The following is a 17,961-nucleotide window of genomic DNA, read 5'->3' as shown; positions in this document are numbered from 1 at the left end:
AATACATAAACTAATAGTATCGAATTTAATTAATTTGATTCGAGTTGGATCTAAACAAAAAGAAAAATTTGCACCAATTTAACTGGTTCGATTCAAATTATCGAATTTACACTACAAGAAAATAATCATATAGTGACACATGTCTTATAGTGACACATAAAATATATTATTAAAACAGACATTAAATATAATATATGTTGATATGTTGTTAAAAAGTGTTGGTATAGACTATAATAACATACAAAATATATTAAATTACATTTAAAATCAACACTTAAATTATATATAATTATATTTTAAATAAATATATTTTACCTATAGTGATTGATCCAATATAATGAACACTTCTACCGGATAAAGCGTTGTCGGTTTCTCATGCTTTGTATCATGACAGCGAACAATGCGAAATGAAGCAAAATATTGTTCGTTGAGTGGGGGAGAAAATATAAGCGTGTGCAACAGCATACACGCTACGCTTTGCTTTGTTTTGTTTTTTATGTTTATTTATTTTTCAGCAATCAAGAGGTTTATAATTAAGATAGTAAAGGGGTACCACAATCCTTATAAAAATGATGTTCAAAGAAACATGCTGATCCTAACAAAATCCAAATGGTTAATTCCTATTTCTTTTATCCAAAGATAATAAATAAGAACTATAATCAGCTAATTTATCATTCCTACTACTGTATCAGCAACATTTACAACTCTAATGCTAATATAAAACCTTCAACCATACGAGTGTTAGACCAAATTGAAAATGCCCCTCCTTAATAGTTAATACTATAACTTCCTGTGGTTGTTATTCTTAATAAACCCTAATAGTGTGTTTGGATGAGAAATTTGAATGAAATAATTTATTTATTTGAAGAATTTTAAATTTTTTTGAAGTAAAATACCTTGTTTGGATGGAGAATTTATAAAAATTTTAAAATTCAAGTATTTGTGAAATTGTGACACCCTCTACCCCAACATACACATACAGTAATTATAAAAAATATAAAAATTTTCATCATTAAAAATCAAATTTCCAGCCATGTAAGGGTAAAGAGTTCACATTCATAAACTTAATCCAAATAACATGTCGGTAAAATTACAAAGAATAAAATTTGAATTTTCCAAAATATATACTTTAATAAATCATAAACAATGTCATATTTTAATTCTATCTATGTCCCGATGTCACATGTCCTATCAGAGCAAAATCCAACATAGAAGCCTAAGCTTCATCACCAACATCTTCAGCCTCACGCTGATGATCACCTGTATAACAGTCAAAACAAAACAACACGAGAAAGGGAGTGAGAAACATCTCACTCTGGCTCACAGTGTAGAAATATACACCGGATAGCCAAACACAAACAAGAAAGATATAGCATAGATATATTAACAACGTAACATTACACTCATCCAAGACATAAACCATCAATTTATCACATAACATTAAAAATGCATAAGTATGGACACGGACTACATATTATCATGCATGTGGCGCCAGTAAAACATCACATGGCATATTGCCGCTAGCAATACACGAAGAGTAGTCTAGGAGTACATGTCGGGTCACACCCTCTGCGCACTCTCACTAGAAGGATATACTACCAGAGTCTCGTCGGGATAGCTAAGCTGCGCAAGATACATCCCATGCACACAATGGGCGAGACTGGGACTTCCAAACCGAGCTATCCCCAAGGACTAATCCCCAAATACCATATAATAATAATTATTATTATTATAATAATAATAATTTTATTGAAAACTAGGGTGTTACAGAAATTCCTTAAAATAGTAAAATTTTAAATTCTCCTAAAAAAGAATTTGAAATTCCTCATATTTTTTTCCTTCTTATTTCACTTATATATATTTTATTTCATCTCTTATTTCTTCATGTTTTAGTTATTGAATATTCAAAAGTATTTTTAAAATTATTAAATATTATCTCAAATTAATTTTTAAAATTATTAAATATTTAAAAATTAACTAATATTTATTTTTTTAAAATTTAATTTAAAAATCTCAACTTATAAATATATTTTTAAAATCAATTTTATCATGATAGAATTAAATTATTATATTCAACTTAATAACTTAAAAATTTAAAAAACTTAAAATTGACTTATCCAAACAAAATATTTTAAGAATGATAGAAATTAAAATCAAAGTAATTCAAATATCAAAAATTTTAAATTCCTTAAATTTATAAAATTTTTCATCCAAACACACTATAAGAGAATATGCTACCACAAACTCTCAAATCCAAGCAGGTGTATATATTATAACATTTACATTTTCTTTTTTTAGGTTTTCATTCCATCAATGGCAAACAGTTAGTTGAGGGGTAGTTTGAGACTTGACATTCAATTTACTAACTGGTTTTATTTTATGGGTAAAAATATTTTTTTTAGTTTCATTTATATATTTTACCTTTAATATTTATAATTTAAAATAAATATATATTTTTTTATATTTATTTTTTCAATCATTTTTAGTCACTATAGTTTAAAATAAGTTTTTTTATTTAATTAAGAAGAAAAAATATTTACATTTTAAATAGTAAAGAATATTTACAAGTGTTAAAAATATGGCACTAGCATTTGTCATTATTAAAATCTAAATAAGTTAAAATATATTTTGATCTTTTATTTAATTATGAAAATTCATTTTGATCCCGATAAATATCTTACTAGCATTTGTCATCATTAAAATCTAAATAGGCTAAAATTTTTAATAGGCTAAAATATATTTTGATCTTTTATTTAATTATGAAAATTCACTTTGATCCTGTATATCTTAAAATATTTCTTTTAATCTTTTAACTATCAAGCTTGAGTTAATTTTACTTTTTTTCAGCATTATAATTTTTAGCATATTTATGACTTTTTTTCATAAGTTTATTAGATTTCATAATTTTATATAGGTAAATTTAATTGTTTGTAACTTGAATCGATCAATAGAGTTGAAAATCGTACCTAAATAATAATTAGAATTTGAAAAGGACAATATAAATTAAAAAAAATTATCAATATATAAATTCAAAATTAAAGGATAAAATAAAAAAATTTAAAATACAAAAAACAAATCATAACAATAAGATTAAAAGATTGTTTTATTTGATCCAAATACATTGCCATCAAATTTTAAAAAGTCTAATTATCTGATTTTGTCTATGTTACGTAAACTTTACTTTTTAATCCTATAATAAAAAATGTTCCATAAAAATTAAAAGATAAAATTTATATAATTATATAAAGACTAAAAGATAAAATTTATACAACTATAAGATAAAAAATATAATTTATGCATCTATATGAATCAAAAACAAAAATAAAAAATTTAACAATTAAAATAAAATATTTTTTATTATAAAAATTAAAAGATAAAAATCATAAAAACGTAGCGACATAAATGATAATTAAACCACTTTAAAAATTAAACATTATAAAATTTGTATATATATATATATATTATTTTATATTATGATAAAATTTTAGTTGTTAATAATTTATTTTAAAATATTAAAATTAAATTACATATAAAATTAAAAAAAAATCTTAAAAATGTTAATATAAAAAATATTTCTTAAAGTCACTCTCGAATTTTAACACTCATTTAAAATAGTAATTTGTGTAATATATATTTTAATTGTGTTATGTCATTATAAACACATTTATTTTTAAATGTGACATAACATAATTAAAAGATATAATTAATTATCAATGTAAAAAAAAACTTTACACTAGTAGTATATAAGTGATTAACTCATATATAATATAGAAGAGATAATAATTCATGAATCTTGTAACGATTGAAAGTCAAACCAACACGATATATATATACACATCCACTCCGATTTGTTTGAAAACCATAAGAAAAACAAAACAACAATAACAAACAATAACACAGATTGAAAGAATCAAACATGTCTGGTGGTAGTAGTAGCCATCCCAACAGGAATGCCAATTACAGTTACGACTCCACTTGACAACGAAGACGAAGACGAAGACGAAGACGGCACCGCCCTGACGGAGAAATTAACGATCCCGCATTCCCTTCCATCCCAATCCCTCAACCTGTAAGACAAAAACTGCAAACAGTGATCGGGCACCAAGCCTCCCAAGAAATCCGAAAGCGCGATTCTGGCAACGCCAACGTCTCTCATTGCTCCCATTCCCGTCTTGCTCTTAACTTGGAACGTGAGGGACCTGGCGTAGGCCCCTATCTCCACCATGAACTTCTGGTTCCACTCGTGGAAGCCGTTGTTGCCCTTGGCCGTGGCCGTCGTGTGGTGGGTGAGAGACTCGGCGTGAACCACCGCGAAGGCGCTCTTGTCGGACGGCTTCCCCCTGACGCGGAGACCCTCCACGGATAAAAGTGTGAGCTCGAGAGTTTTGGATTTGGATGGCGGCATCAAGTGAGGAATAGGATTGTGATTTGCGTGTGAATGGGATGAAAGCATATTTGGATAAAAGGCGTGTCTCGTGTTTGAATATATAAGAATGTTTTGACGGGGAACTTTCAAACTGCGGACCGTGCGCCGCAATTGCCTATAGTTTTTAGGAAATAAGGAATTCTGGTACAATGTTTATAAGGATATATATATATATTATATTCACTCTTTTATTTCTGCATAAAATATCACAATTATTTATTTTTCACTTTTATTCTTATCTTCTTCAAAACCATTTTGACTTAATTTTTAGTTTATTAAAAATATAAAAAAGAAGTTATCATTGTTGACCATATTATATTATTTGTCACTTTCAATTTATGGTGGCGTGACTTTCATAAAATTACTTAATTTTTTATTTTAGTTGTTATGATTTTTATATACTTTTATTTTTCCAAATTTTTAAATCATCGTTTTGCTATTTTATGACAAGTTTTCCCTTTTTAATGATGTAGGATAGTTTTGATACTATCTTAGAATAGTTGACAACTTATAAGGTAAAAATTATTCTTACTTATATACTCTTTAATTGTTTTATTCTTAGTCAATAAGGTAAGAATTGATCCTCATTTATATTTTTTATTCCTAATCGATGTGGGACAATTTTATCCTCTTTAATTGTCTTATTCGATGTACTTGAATGTTTCCAATAACCCATTTTAATGGGGGCACTATCTATAATCAATGTAGAACTTGAGTTTTATACTCTTTAATTTTTTTATCTCTAATCGATGTGAGACTTGAGTTTTTTTTTCCAATAATCCTTTTTAATGATCTATTTTGATTTTTTTTCAATACATCTTCTCACATACAACACTATTAGACTTAGTACGTGCATATATGGTGGGTGATTTTTTTTAATAATCTAAGATAAGTGATTTTTTTTAATAATCTAAGATAGTTATGATATTATCTTATAATAGTGAATTTGAGTCTAATTCAATCATATATAATCTAATTTTAAGGTGAGAATCGTTTTCTACTTATATACTCTTTAATTATCTTATTTTTAGTTATGGGACTTGAGTTTTTTTTTTCAATAATCTATAACTTGTTTAAAATTGCTTTCAAAATAGACACGATCAAAGCCTTTGTGTCTGAATTATTGAATGACAATAAGTAGTGCAATGGCTTCTACTTCGTTTACATTTGGTAAGTTAAGCTTATGGTCTGAGTAGGATTGACAAGATGACATCTGTCGTCTCTAAGGTATGCCCAAAACCAAAACTCTTACTCTCAGTAAAGAATGTTACGTCCACGTTACCTTTAAGAAAACTAGTGAGAGGAGGGTTTCATTTGGTGGTGTGGTTTATGTGTGATGGTTGCGTTGGCATTGTATCATTCATGGAGAATTTCTAAGGCTTGACCAATAGTGCTTCATGGGTTAAGATTCTTCCTCCCAAAGATAAGTATTTCTCTGACTTGAGTATCAATACTTGAATTACAGATGTCGGAGATGATATCATTAAAATGAGTCAACCTCAAAAAGGATGCAAGTGTTGGCCAAAGAATTGAATAGAGTCACGCTTCTCTAGTGGTGTTCCAATCAAAGAAAAAGTGTGGATTGTCCTATGGTTAGGGTTGCCGGAGGGGATAAGTTATGGGATATTTTACACTTCTTCTTTGAAATCTGGTACGAGTAGGAGACAATTCTCATACGCACACCATATGAAGTTTTTTTACGTGTGGGATTTTCGGGTTCCAGATGTTGTTCCATGGGCCATTATAAATAAATATTTACAATTTTATATTTTTGAACTCTTTAATTTTATATATCTTGAACCAGCTACATTTAATAGTCCAATGATCTGAGTCCTGAATTCACCACTGACACATCGCCTCCAAGTAACAAATATTGATACATGTGTTTGATAAGGCCTGTCTAACGTAGTTTATCAAGTCTAATGATGTGTTTAGAAATTAGTAGCTTTGGTGAAGACATAAATCACTTCAAGCATTATAAAAGAATTCTCGTGTCCTACTTGTATGTGACTGTAAACAAAAGTATCCCAAACAAACTGATCCTTTTTTCCATATCAATTTAATTGGTCAATATAAGTCAGCTTTGAAGGAGCTTACTTTCTTGGGGTCCCCTCCCCTCTATCCATTACAGTACATTGACATGTGTTTGGATATTTTCTTAGCTTTTGAGTTGGAAATGACTCATTCATCTTACCATGAATCAAAATTAATTAATTATATATCCTCTTCCGTCTTCAGTGTGAATTGCTGAAATATTTGGCCAGAATTTAAAGACGACAGTCAAAAGTAGCCATTAGGTAGCATATATTACTATATTAGTTCTAATATTTTTAGTATAAAATATAGTACTCATATTGTAAATAAATTTTTTATATTAAATAAGAATATTTATCTTATACAAAACCATTTTCAAAAAAAAAAATTCAATGAAAGGACTTTTAAATTTTTTTTTAATTTCTGATCTAATTTGATTTTTATTTATCATAATTATTTATAAATTAAATTTTAATATCTTTAAAATAAATTATCAATAAATAAAAATAATGTCATGCTATAATATAAATTGCTTATCATAAATTTAAAATATAACTTATATTTTTAAAAGTATCTATTTATACAAAATTTAAATATAATTTTTATATTAAAATATAATATTTATTTAAATATATAATTTATTATAAATTTTAGTTACATATAACAAATATTTTGTCTATACATGATACGTGGTAAAATATTAGTATAATTACTATTATTAATTTATTTCATGGTAATTAAGTTGAAATTAAAAGGGAACTTCCTTATTGACTCCTCCAAAAGTCTCGGAGGAAAAGCAAGTCGTGCACACTTAGGTTATTAAGCTAACATAGGAGTATGCATGTGGTAGCATTATGTCAATAATCTGCTTTTGTTTGAAGAAATGTTAGATATTTTCGAGGAAAAACTGAAGCAACAACTAAACATCTCAAAGAAAAGTACCCGCCATCGTTTGGTAGAATCGATGCTACACAAATACATGCAATAATAATGTATTGCTTTCAAAGACATTGTGAAACATGCATGTTTGATTGTCCAAAGTTGCGAAATACATGTGAAGCTTTTAACTGGTAAAATGTCTATTAATTCATGATTCGCGGAGAGGATTGGAAACTTGTTTTGAAGGCAAAGCTTTATTTTGAATTTTTTATTTGATGGATTAGTGGAACAAGGTAGACATAGGAAATTAGGTGAATAAAGTCATCTGGTATTAAATTAAAATAATTAGTACTTTTTTTAAAAAAAATAATATATTAAAATTTGGTGGTATTTAATTAATTTTTTATTTAAAAAATTAAATAAAGTCATGTGATATTAAATTAAAATAATTAATACTTTTTTTAAAAAAATAAAGTCATGCGGTATTAAATTAAAATAATTAGTACTTTTAAAAAAAATATATTAAAATTTGGTGCTATTTAATTAATTTTTTATTTAAAAAATCTGTTAATATTTAAAAATAGAGATTTTAATAAATTATTTTGAAAGATAAATTTTGTAAGATTTTTTAATACAATTTATATTAAAAAAATTCATTTAATAATCTCGTTAATTAATGCTTTTAAAATTTTGGATGGTTCTTCTTTATTTCTCCTCAATTTTTGGTCGTTCACCTTTTTCTTTCCTCACATTTTCCACTCTGGCGCGCGCGGCGTTTGGATATTTTCTTAGCTTTTGAGTTGGACATGACTCATTCAGCTTCCGTCTCCGGTGTGAATTGCGGAAATATTGGCCAGAATTTAAAGACATTCAAAAGTAAGCATTAGGTACCATACATTACTATATTAGTTCTTTATTTATATTATAAAATATATAATATTTATTGATGCATATTTGACAAATATACTAATTAATGTAATAATAAAGAGAACAAAAATTTATGTATGAAATTCATAAAGATTTAGCTTTATAGTTATTTAATATAATATTTATATTAACCAAACAAATTACTAAAAAATTAAGATTATTTAGACAAAATTTACTAAAAAAATGTGTGTGATTTGTGACAATAAATTTTATAATTTTCAGCGGTTAAAAATTGTCACAAGTTATATTTCTAACTCAATAAATATCCATCAAATTTACACTTGTTAATTAAAAACAACTTTTTATGTTTTTTTATGACTGATTTTGTCGCTAGAAAATTGGCTAATTTCGAGATGGTCACTACCTCGGAATTAATCTAATAAGGTTGGTTAACAAATCTTAGAAAGTGTATCGAACGCTCGACTAAGGAAGGCCTAACTGGTCGAAGAAAATGAATATGATATATTTGGGACAAAATCTTATCTTTAATAATCAAATATTACAATATTAAAATCACCTTAGAAAATCTTGATGTTTTTGGGACTCATAAGACCTACAAATAAGTAACTATAAAATCTCAAACCCTAGACTTAAGAGGACAAACTAATACTCTAGCTTTAGTGGCTCGCCTAGAATAAATCTTAGATGTCCTCTATACTGAACAACAGTATTAAAACCACCTTAGAAAATCTTGATGTTTTTGAGACTCATAAGACCCACAAATAAGTAACTACAAAATCTCAAACCCTAGACCTAAAAGGATAGACTACACACTTGAATGCTCTAACTTTGATGGTTCGCCTAGAATAAATCCTAGACATCCTTCGTATCGAAACAAAAATATATATCATTTTTTGGGAGTCTATATCTATAAAAAAAAAATGCACTTTAGATTTTTTGAATTAACATTTGTGGCAGTTTGGAACTTCCAAAAAATGCATTTTGTTTTTCTTGGATTTAAATTTTTTAGTAGTTCAAAACCGTCACAAAATGCATATAACTTCTTAGTAATAATTTTACTTATCTAATTCCAAGGATCTCTTTTTTTTTTTTTTATAGTAATTTCTACATATAATTTTGATAATATTTATATATTTTCAAGTGTAATTATATAAAGATATATTGAATTAACAATTTTTTATATTATTAAAAAATTGAGACAATTATAACATGACACACATTCATTATTAACACATTAGCATCCATACACTCTAGAACATATCTAACTTCTTAAGTAACTCAAAAAATCAAATACATGATCGATGTTCAAAGGCAAAATATGTAAGTTGTCCCAAAATCAATCTTGTCTCAAATGTAAAAACATAGGGTCAAACCCATGAGTTCGTCATATCTAACAAAAAATATAATGTCAAACTCTATGAAGATATATTACTATCTAATGAAGATCCTCCTTGTGGCGTTGACACATCATGTCCACTCCCTTCATTCTATAAAATAGAATTTATTCAATGTCAGCCTTATTAATAAAATATTAAATTTCATTAAGTATTAATATAATTTAATATAGAAAAAAAACATGAAACACTTATAATTACATTACTACTACATACTAAACATATCCGCTAACTCGATAGGAATATGCCCTTCCTTCATCTGATGTAAGCAAGCATGTTATTTTTTTTTAGTGTTTTGACATGTTTTTGAGAAGTTGTTAATTGACCCTTCAAACTAATTACTTCCTTTTTCAATTGAAAATTATCAATGGAATCAAAATTTGAAGAATTGCACCCTACACGACTAAATCTTGTGGATGATTGAAATGCAACACTATGTAGACCTTCTAATTCTAAGCAACGTACACACCCAAAATGATCATTTCTCAACACTTTACTAAGACTGTCATTACTTGAAATTTCTATAGAATTGACACTTTGACACATTTCTATTGACATCTTTTCTTGTAAAATTGGTTGTAATAAATGCACTGTAGGTACAATTATAGAAAATAATCAAGCTACATTTGAATAAAATAAAATTGTACAAATCAAAATTTTAAACACATATAAAAGAACTTAATAATGGATGTTAGTTTACACATCCATGACTTCCTTTGATTAGTATTGACCTAGCTCCTCTAGAATAGAATAAAAATGCATATTGAAAAATAAAACTATAATTGGTTTGAAAGGTACTCTATCTCAAACTGCTAATAGAGACATTGGTTGCTATGTAGTTATAACCTTTTAATGCTATGAAAATAATATTAAGTTGATTGTTTATTTATTTTTAGTTAAATAGATATGAATCTAAATAGTGATATACAATATGAATATTAAATCACTACAAAAAAAATACTCATTATTGATGGACTTTTTCTCACAAATAAATATCTGTTTGAAAAATGATATTATCGACAAATTTTTTCGACGGATATGTTTCTATTTGAAACATAAACGATTTCGATGGATATTACCCACATTAATTTTTCGTCTGAAATTTTATATGGATGTTACCCACGGATTTTTTCCGTGAGAAAATTATGATGTTTCAGACAGATATTTTCCACGAATTATCTATCTAAAATGTTGTTCGTAGAAAATGCAAAAAAGTTCATTGGTAACTGTACCGTGGTGGTCTCCCACGGGCCGACCAAAGTAGGTCGACAAAATGTCGATCCAACATGCTCTTCGCACCTTAGTGCTCGAGCATGGAGGGCTATGTACCGTGATGGTCTCCCATTGGCTGACCCAAGGTACATCGACAATACGCTGACTCGATACACCGTTCCACCACGCTCAAGCTGAGAGGGCTTTGTACCGAGGCGGTCTCTCATCGGCCGACCCGAGGCACATCGGCAAAATGCCGAGCCCACCAACCAAGATGTCTCTTGGATAAATGAGAAATGTTGTATATCTATAAGGCCTGGAATTATACGTATATGGACCTAGATATGGGAAGATTCGCTTGCTCGCTCAGACAATCAATAAGATCCCAAGATCCGTGGGATGAGCAAGATAACGGTCATAAACACCGAGAGTTACGAGTTCATAATAGAGCGTGATTTATGGGATCATAAAGAGGAGCGTGCGATTCATGTCTGTAACACTACACCATTATATATAACAATGATTAGGTCTAAGAGGGGAGGTTAGTCTCATCGAATGTTCTAGGTTAAGAGTACTATTGTCAAGTTCTTTTGTCACGGTATCGCTATGGGTTCTTCGACGGTGGTCTTCAACACCGGAATAGTAACTTAAAAAAAATTAATGATAAAAGATTAACAAATTAAATTCTTAAATACTTAACTAACTTTCTCATGCTAATTAATTTACCATATCAACTATTTTATATATATATATATAATTTATAATTAAATGATAGTATAAAATAGTAATTTACTATCAATATATTTTAATGATATATAGTTATAATATGTGGCTATTGAAGAGGAGTTATAGGAGGAATATGCAGATGTTGAGGTGCATGTGGAAGTTGAGTACAAGCTATAAGATGAATTTGTGGTTATTGAGCTCGAGCCATAAGAAGGATGAAAGAATTTCTTTGAGATGCTTCGTTTTTTAAACGTTTGAATTTAGAATGCATGACTACTATTGAGTACAACTTTAAACCTACAGTAAAAAATAAACCTAGAAAACCAAAGTCATAAAAGTAAACTTTAAAAATAAAACTCAATAATGTTAATGTGTAAGTCAACCTACCAAAAAAAAATAATAGGTAAAAATTGGAAGTTGTAACTCTTTAAGTACACCACCAAACAACTGCAATGAGAGTTTAACAAGAGAAATTAGAATTTAACAAATAAGATATGACTTATAATAATAAATTCTTATCATGAAATTAGAATATAATAAATAAGGTATATAGAAATTAAAATATAACAAAGCTACATTTGTAAATCATAACGAATTCTTACCATGAAATAAATTGATTTGTGATATTGTATTTTCCTTAATTATTCAAACATATTTGCATCTCCTTGAAGTTGATTTTCAGAATGACTTGTAATAACAAATTTATCATCTATATCCTTTCTTGCCAAGGTTATTGTTTTTGTTTCATTTGTAAATAAATTGTTCAAGTCTTGCTTATGGTATTACTAGAGCTGTCAAAACGGGTAACCCGGCCCGGCCCGGCCCGGCTCACCACGGGTTGAGCCTTTGGTGGGCCAACCCAACCCGGCTCATTTATTGGTGAGCTGGAAAAAATTGAGCCCGGCCCGGCCTACCACGGGTTGGTGGGCTAAACGGGTTGGCTCACCTAATTTGAAAAAATCACCTAATTTTAAAAAATGTAATCAAATTTAATGCCTAATCCTGCATAAATAGTATGCACATAAGCTTTTCTAGAGAAAAGTAAATAAATTCCTACACTAATTACATCATTTGAAGAAACAGAAATCCATAAAATTGAGAACCTATGATGTTTTCTCACAAATGGTTTATGAAGACCCAACTACTACCCAGTATACAATGTGTCATTTACTAAATTAGTAGCCAGCAATAATACAACCATATTTGGATTACAATCACCAAAAGTCCAAAACATAATACAGAACCAAACTCAGACACCCAAGTGAGCTCTTCCTGCGCTGCTATTTTCCTGGATGTGAAGAAGGCAAACTGCATGCACATTTGAACACATCAAAAACAAATATAATTAAAAATCATCTCAAATTTCAAATACAACCCAAAATCATTTTCAACTTCAAATATAATCCAAAATTTTAAAAATTAGAAATTACAATCTAACATTAAATCAATGTTGTCACTTGTCCATCTACAACATTAGAGTCTTGAATGGAGTAATCCAAAATATACTCATCTGTTGAAACATCTTCTTTATCCCCATCTATAACAAAAAAAATGTTAACTAATAATGATGAAAAATTAAGTAATAAATTATTAAATTAATTTCATAATACTAATACATGTTACCTGTTAATTCAAAACCATGCAACCAATTTTGAGTTAAAATGAGTGCTTCAACATTCTCCGGAAGAATGGAAGAACGATATTTTGTTAGTACACGAGAACCAAGACTGAAGGCAGACTCACTAGCAACTGTAGTGATTGGAATGGTAAGCACGTCACAAGCCATCTTAGATAAGTTTGGATAACGATCTCGGCGATCCCTCCAATAACTCAATACATCCAACTTATCAAAAAACTTTGGGTCAAGATTCCCTTCATCTAAATAAAGATCCAATTCAGACCTTCCAGTTTCATTAATATGTTGACTCAAATAATCAACATATTCCTAAGACATTATAAGAGAATTTTAAGTCATTGACAAGTAAGAAATAAGATGTAAATAAAATAAAGAAAGTTGTGTTGGAAAATTTGAGAAATAAAAACTTACATCAAATGCATCCATCACTTGCTCATCATTTGTAAAAGAAGCAACATGTGTTGAAGGGGAAATTTGAGAACTTGAAGTATTTGACTCATTTGAATGTAATTTGACATATTCTTCAAACAACTTGTACATCTTCTCCTTTAAAATATTAATCTTTTCTTCACATGTAGAAGGATCAATCTTTGAATAACAGAACCGAATAGCTTCAAACTTCATTCGTGGATCAAGAATAGCCCCAATAGCAAGAATGTCACAATAATGATCCCAATACTTACTAAACTTGTTCATCATATTCAATGCCATATCTTTAATTGTCAAATCATCACTTTTGGCATTTTCCCGTAACAAACATTCAATTTTCCAAACTTGCATGAAGTAACGGTTAGAAGTTGGATAAGATGAACCTGAAATCAAATTAGTCATGACATAAAATGGCTTCAAGAACTCACACATTTTTTCAGCCCTTTTCCATTCATCATTTGATGGACAATGAACATAAGCTCTATCACGAATAGCCAAGCTTCCAAAGGCACGTCGATATCTAATTGCACTTTCAAGCATATGATAGGTAGAATTCCACCTAATAGCAACATCCATTCTCAAACCTACTTTTGTATCAATACCCCTCACTTGAACAACACATTCTTTAAATGCAATTTTTCTTGCCTCCGATCCCCTCACATACTTAATACTCTCTCTAATCTTGTGCAAAGCATCAGAAGCCACCCTTAAGCCCTCTTGCACAATAATATTCAAGATATGTGCACTACACCTTATATGAAAGTAATCACCATTACATATCAAATTATTTTGCAATTTCAATTGCTCACTCAAAAATTTTTGCAACACCTCATTGGCACTAGCATTGTCTAATGTGATAGAAAATATTTTCCTATCTATTCCCCAATCAAGCAACAAAGCAAAAAATTTTTGTGCCAAATCATGACCAGTGTGTGGAGGTTCCATTTTACAATAGGCAATAATCTTACTATTCAACTTCCAACTAGCATCAACAAAATGAGCAGTCAAACAAATATACCCTTGTTGAGTTATAGAAGTCCAACAATCAGATGTCAAACAAATTCGGCTATGAGATTTATGCATTGCAACTTTCACCCTCTCTTTGTGTTCATGGAATTTCTTTGAAACATTAGACACGGCTGTATTCCTACTTGGAACTCTTACTTCTGGATTTAGATATATAAGCAATTCTTTAATCCACTTATATTGAACAAAATTATATGGCAACCCATGTTGAATAATAGCCATTGAAATAAGATCATCTACAACTTTTTGGTCAATTTCCCTAGACCTTAACTTCCCAGCATGATCAATTATCATTTTCCCCGCATCATTATCTTTTAATTTTTTTAGCACCACGCATTTTGACAAATGACACAACATTGTTGAAGTTCCTATTTTTGTCCCACCAATAGCATACTCAACACCACATGCATTACATTTTGCCTTTTCTTTACCATCTTTTATACCAACTTTTGTAAAATGATCCCAAACTTTAGAAGTAGTTATCCTAGGTCTCTTACTTTCTCTATCAGCATCAACATCAATACCCTCATTTTCAATCTCTTCTACAATTGATGGCAAAGCTTCATTCAAATTATTATTAACACATTGTTCATCTACGGTTTCAGATCTCATTTTATTCTGTAAAACCATAAATATACACAACACAATTAATAACAGGCAGAAAAATTAATCACATCTATGATACAATGACAGTTGATTTCCTATTAATAGTGTTTGATTATCGGTTATGAGTAACCAGCTAATTTAAAATTTGTTGTGTCTTTTTTATAATTATTACACAGTGTATGAAGAGGCGCATGAAATACGGGGCTAGGTTAATAAACAAAATTTTCGTGTGTGATTATATTATTTTAATGATAAGGTAAGATTCCTTATAAAGTAAGCAAATTAAAATATTTGTTCTTTACTAAATTTATATCAAAATTTAATTTTATATACAATGTTTCAAAAGTTTTTGTCTGCTATCGTGCTTTGTTTTCGTCCGTGTTGTGTGACTGTGTGTATTCATAACATCAGGGCAAGTGTATGAGATTCGAGGGCTAATTAAGTAATAAAATTATGAAAGTAATTAAAGAATGAAAATATATAAATAAATCGGTGAAAAGGTGTTCCTTGGAACTGTGGGATGTAAACTATGCAATTGTGGACAAAGAAACTCAAAAGATTCAAAAGCTAAAAAGAGAAAGAAAAGCTTTGTTTTTTGGGGGTGGAAGACGGAGTGGATTTGAGAAAGGAAACCATTATCTGTTCTTTTCTTGCCAACTTTAACATTAAAGAAAAGGCACAAACTTTACAACTTTATGCATCATGAGTGGCTGCTTCTTCACCCCTCCATAATAATCAATAACCAAACAAACTTCCAAATAAAACACTGAATGGGCAATGGCAAAAGCAGCACCATACACGAATGGAAGTGGGTGGAGAGCGAACATAACGTTACCTGAACTGAAGCTAAAGGAGGAAAAATTATTCGTGAGCAGTTAGCGAGTTCACTTTCTGGCGACGTTGGAGTTCCACGCAAGGCCGATGAAGAGTGAAGACGGCGAGAGTGAAGAGCGGGTAGTGCCTCCTAAGCTCCTGGCTTGCGGCGCTGACGAGGGTTACGGGGTGAGTGTGAGAAATGAGAATGAGAACTCTGATTAGGGTTATGGGGTAAAAGAAATTTTAATTTTATTTGGCCCAACCCAATAACAGAAATTTTTTTTTTTTATGGGCTGGTGGGTCAGCCCGGCTCACCACGGGTTTAACCCGGGTGAGCCGGGTTGTTAGTGGGCCGGGTTTAAAATTGGCCCGCACTGAAATTTTCAAAATTTTTTTAGCCCAACCCGGCTCGAACCCGTGGTGGGCCGGGTTGGCTCACCGGGCTGAGCCCATTTTGACAGCTCTAGGTATGACCCACTTTCAAATATAATATCTTCTCTAACTTCTCTCATATCATACAAATCCCTTGGGATCATGTGGACAACAACATTCCAACCTTTATTTACCTCATTATCAACATAATACACCATTTGTGCTTATGAAGCTTCAATATAGGGGTCATGTTCTTCATGTTTAGCTATGTGAATATAATGAGAAAAATTCATTGAAATAAATTGCCAAACATCCTTTCTAAATCTTCTTGGGTGTGTGGTATCTACACATTTGCATCTAGAAAGAACAACTCTTACAAAGTCATAATAATTAAGCTTAATTATATCTTCCAACTTCCCATTATATGGCTAATCTATTAGCATCAAATTTACATTAGTGTTACTTATAACTAGTAGAAGTAAATGTTGCATGAGAATGTAAAAATCATGACTCTTCAACCTAAATATGCTAAAGTTTTGATCATTAATACAATGAGATATGTTACTTGTTACTTGAGTAACCGTTTAATATTTTTACGGTCTTTAATATAGTGAGAAATATTTTTCTACAATTAAAGTTATGCTACAATTTATTCCAAGGCAAACTATATATTATATTGACAACTTTGACCTTAATTGAAATTCTCATAAGCATTGCTACGAGATTAATCTCGTAATTATATATGATATTGAATTAGGATTGTTCATATAAAGCTCAAATATCATTCATTTTTTCATAAGATTAGAGTTGACACATGGAGAATTTTACTTTTCAAAGCATATTTTTGCAGTAAAAAAATTATAATAACTATTTAAAATGAAGTTTGTGATGCTAAACATAATATTAACCCTGTTGTTGAAATGGATTAAAAAAAAACCTGTATTAACTTCATAAGTATGTTGAAAATTTTCTTGAAATATATCTACACCTATTATAATGGATAGGTAAAAATAAATAAGTAAATAAAGATTTTGTTTACCATTTTTAGTTTCCATTTTTTAATCGGACACCATCAACCCTAAATTCATACTACACACTTTTCATTTCCAGTTTTGAATAGTTTGCAACGTCCCTTATCATCGATTCATCATTCAACTTCTTCACCTTTAAACGTTTTGTGGGAATAATTTGAGTAATGTAATATTTTATAAGGAAAAACATCTAACAAAAAAAAAAAAATAGATGATAAAAAGAAGAGCTCGGATTACATTCATTCACCCACTTGTACAAGAGGATAATTGATTGACCCATCAATCAATGTGAATATCGTCACAGCTCTTCATATGCACCAGCCGGGAATCGAACCCGGGTCTGTACCGTGGCAGGGTACTATTCTACCACTAGACCACTGGTGCTCTTGAGTGCTCTTCTCAAATAATTTTATATATTTAATTAAAAAGCATGGCCTTACTACTACTCTATCATACATTTACCATGTAAAAAAGAAAATGTCATTT

The 17,961-nt window shown here is 29.6% G+C and overlaps 1 protein-coding gene and 1 non-coding gene across 2 annotated transcripts; both read right to left on the bottom strand.

Annotated features, from left to right (window-relative positions):
- Nucleotides 1–3,783: 3,783 nt before the first annotated feature.
- LOC109803411 (BON1-associated protein 2) lies at nucleotides 3,784–4,481 on the bottom strand. The gene has a single exon (XM_020364976.3). The coding sequence runs from the start codon at nucleotides 4,451–4,453 to the stop codon at nucleotides 3,911–3,913; it is 543 nt and encodes a 180-aa protein (XP_020220565.2). The 5' UTR covers nucleotides 4,454–4,481; the 3' UTR covers nucleotides 3,784–3,910.
- Nucleotides 4,482–17,788: 13,307 nt separating this feature from the next.
- Nucleotides 17,789–17,859, bottom strand: TRNAG-GCC (transfer RNA glycine (anticodon GCC)). The gene has a single exon. It is a non-coding gene; the product is annotated as a tRNA-Gly (tRNA).
- Between the last annotated feature and the right edge of the window lie 102 nt (nucleotides 17,860–17,961).

This window comes from Cajanus cajan, chromosome 3, assembly GCF_000230855.2.
Source record: "Cajanus cajan strain Asha chromosome 3, NIPB_CcT2T_4, whole genome shotgun sequence".
NCBI classification, from domain to species: Eukaryota; Viridiplantae; Streptophyta; class Magnoliopsida; order Fabales; family Fabaceae; genus Cajanus; species Cajanus cajan.
The sequence above is the reverse complement of the archived record's forward strand: the minus strand, read 5'-3'. Positions and strand labels throughout refer to the sequence as shown.

Excerpts from the sequence above, each read along its gene's own strand:
- LOC109803411 (XM_020364976.3), bottom strand. The coding sequence starts at position 4,453 with ATGCTTTCATCCCATTCACACGCAAATCACAATCCTATTCCTCACTTG.